Source organism: Trichinella spiralis (assembly GCF_000181795.1).
Source record: "Trichinella spiralis strain ISS 195 chromosome Unknown Scfld2, whole genome shotgun sequence".
Lineage (NCBI taxonomy): Eukaryota > Metazoa > Nematoda > Enoplea > Trichinellida > Trichinellidae > Trichinella > Trichinella spiralis.
Genome location: NW_003526941.1, coordinates 8,271,332 through 8,272,112, shown reverse-complemented (window position 1 = coordinate 8,272,112; position 781 = coordinate 8,271,332). Strand labels below are relative to the sequence as shown.

The 781-nt window shown below is 34.3% G+C and overlaps 1 protein-coding gene across 1 annotated transcript; it reads right to left on the bottom strand.

Moving 5' to 3' along the window:
* Window positions 1-407: 407 nt before the first annotated feature.
* Window positions 408-653, bottom strand: Tsp_06867 (hypothetical protein; the record flags this gene model as incomplete). The annotated part of the gene is made up of 2 exons (XM_003380666.1): window positions 408-489; window positions 577-653. Coding segments are annotated over 2 exons (159 nt in total), but the record flags the coding sequence as incomplete, so codon positions are not given.
* Between the last annotated feature and the right edge of the window lie 128 nt (window positions 654-781).

Here is a 781-nt window from a genome sequence, read left to right as displayed (position 1 = left end):
GGGGGGAAAAAAGGAAATTTATGCCACGGGGGCCACCATGTAAAATTTAATAAATTTATTTTAAAAGGTAAGGAAAAAAAATTTTTTTTTATTTTTTTTTAAATATTAAACCCAAGGAAACAAATGCCAACAAACAACAATTTCTTTATTTAATGGAAAACATTTTTTTTTTTCACAAAGTTTTTTTTGGTAATAAAATGTACAAATGTTAATACAAACAAACAGGATAAAAGGTGGGCATAAAGGAGTTCTGCGAAATGGCAAACATGCGGGAGTGGACTTGAAATATTTAAAGCAGGTGAGGATGGAGAGACCAAAAGTGGGCCCCATCATGGAGCGGGAAGCTCCCTTTCCTTAGACAAGGGAGAGTGCAAACTCTACCTTACTCTTTGAGCAGGCAGGCTTCCTTACTCTTTGACAAGCTCACTAGGAGGAATTGTGCCGTCAGGTCTCACCATGTTCAGTAAATTTAATTCAGTCAAGTGAATTCTACAAAAATGATCCTTCTTCGATATCTGAATTTTCAGTTGCAGCAACTTTTGCTATTTTTGAAAAATTGATGATGTTTTTTCAAACGGTCGCAGAATATTTTTTATTGGAATCAGTAAATGAATGTGAATTAGTGCACGATGTAAAGTTTGAGGGGGCAAAATCTAAAAATTTTTAATAATTAGATTCTGTATTTTGTCCATGCATATAAGATAACAATGTTGCCGGTTCCACACTTTTTAAAATGACAACCGTGATACACAATTTTTAGTACTTCAACCCAGCATGTGCA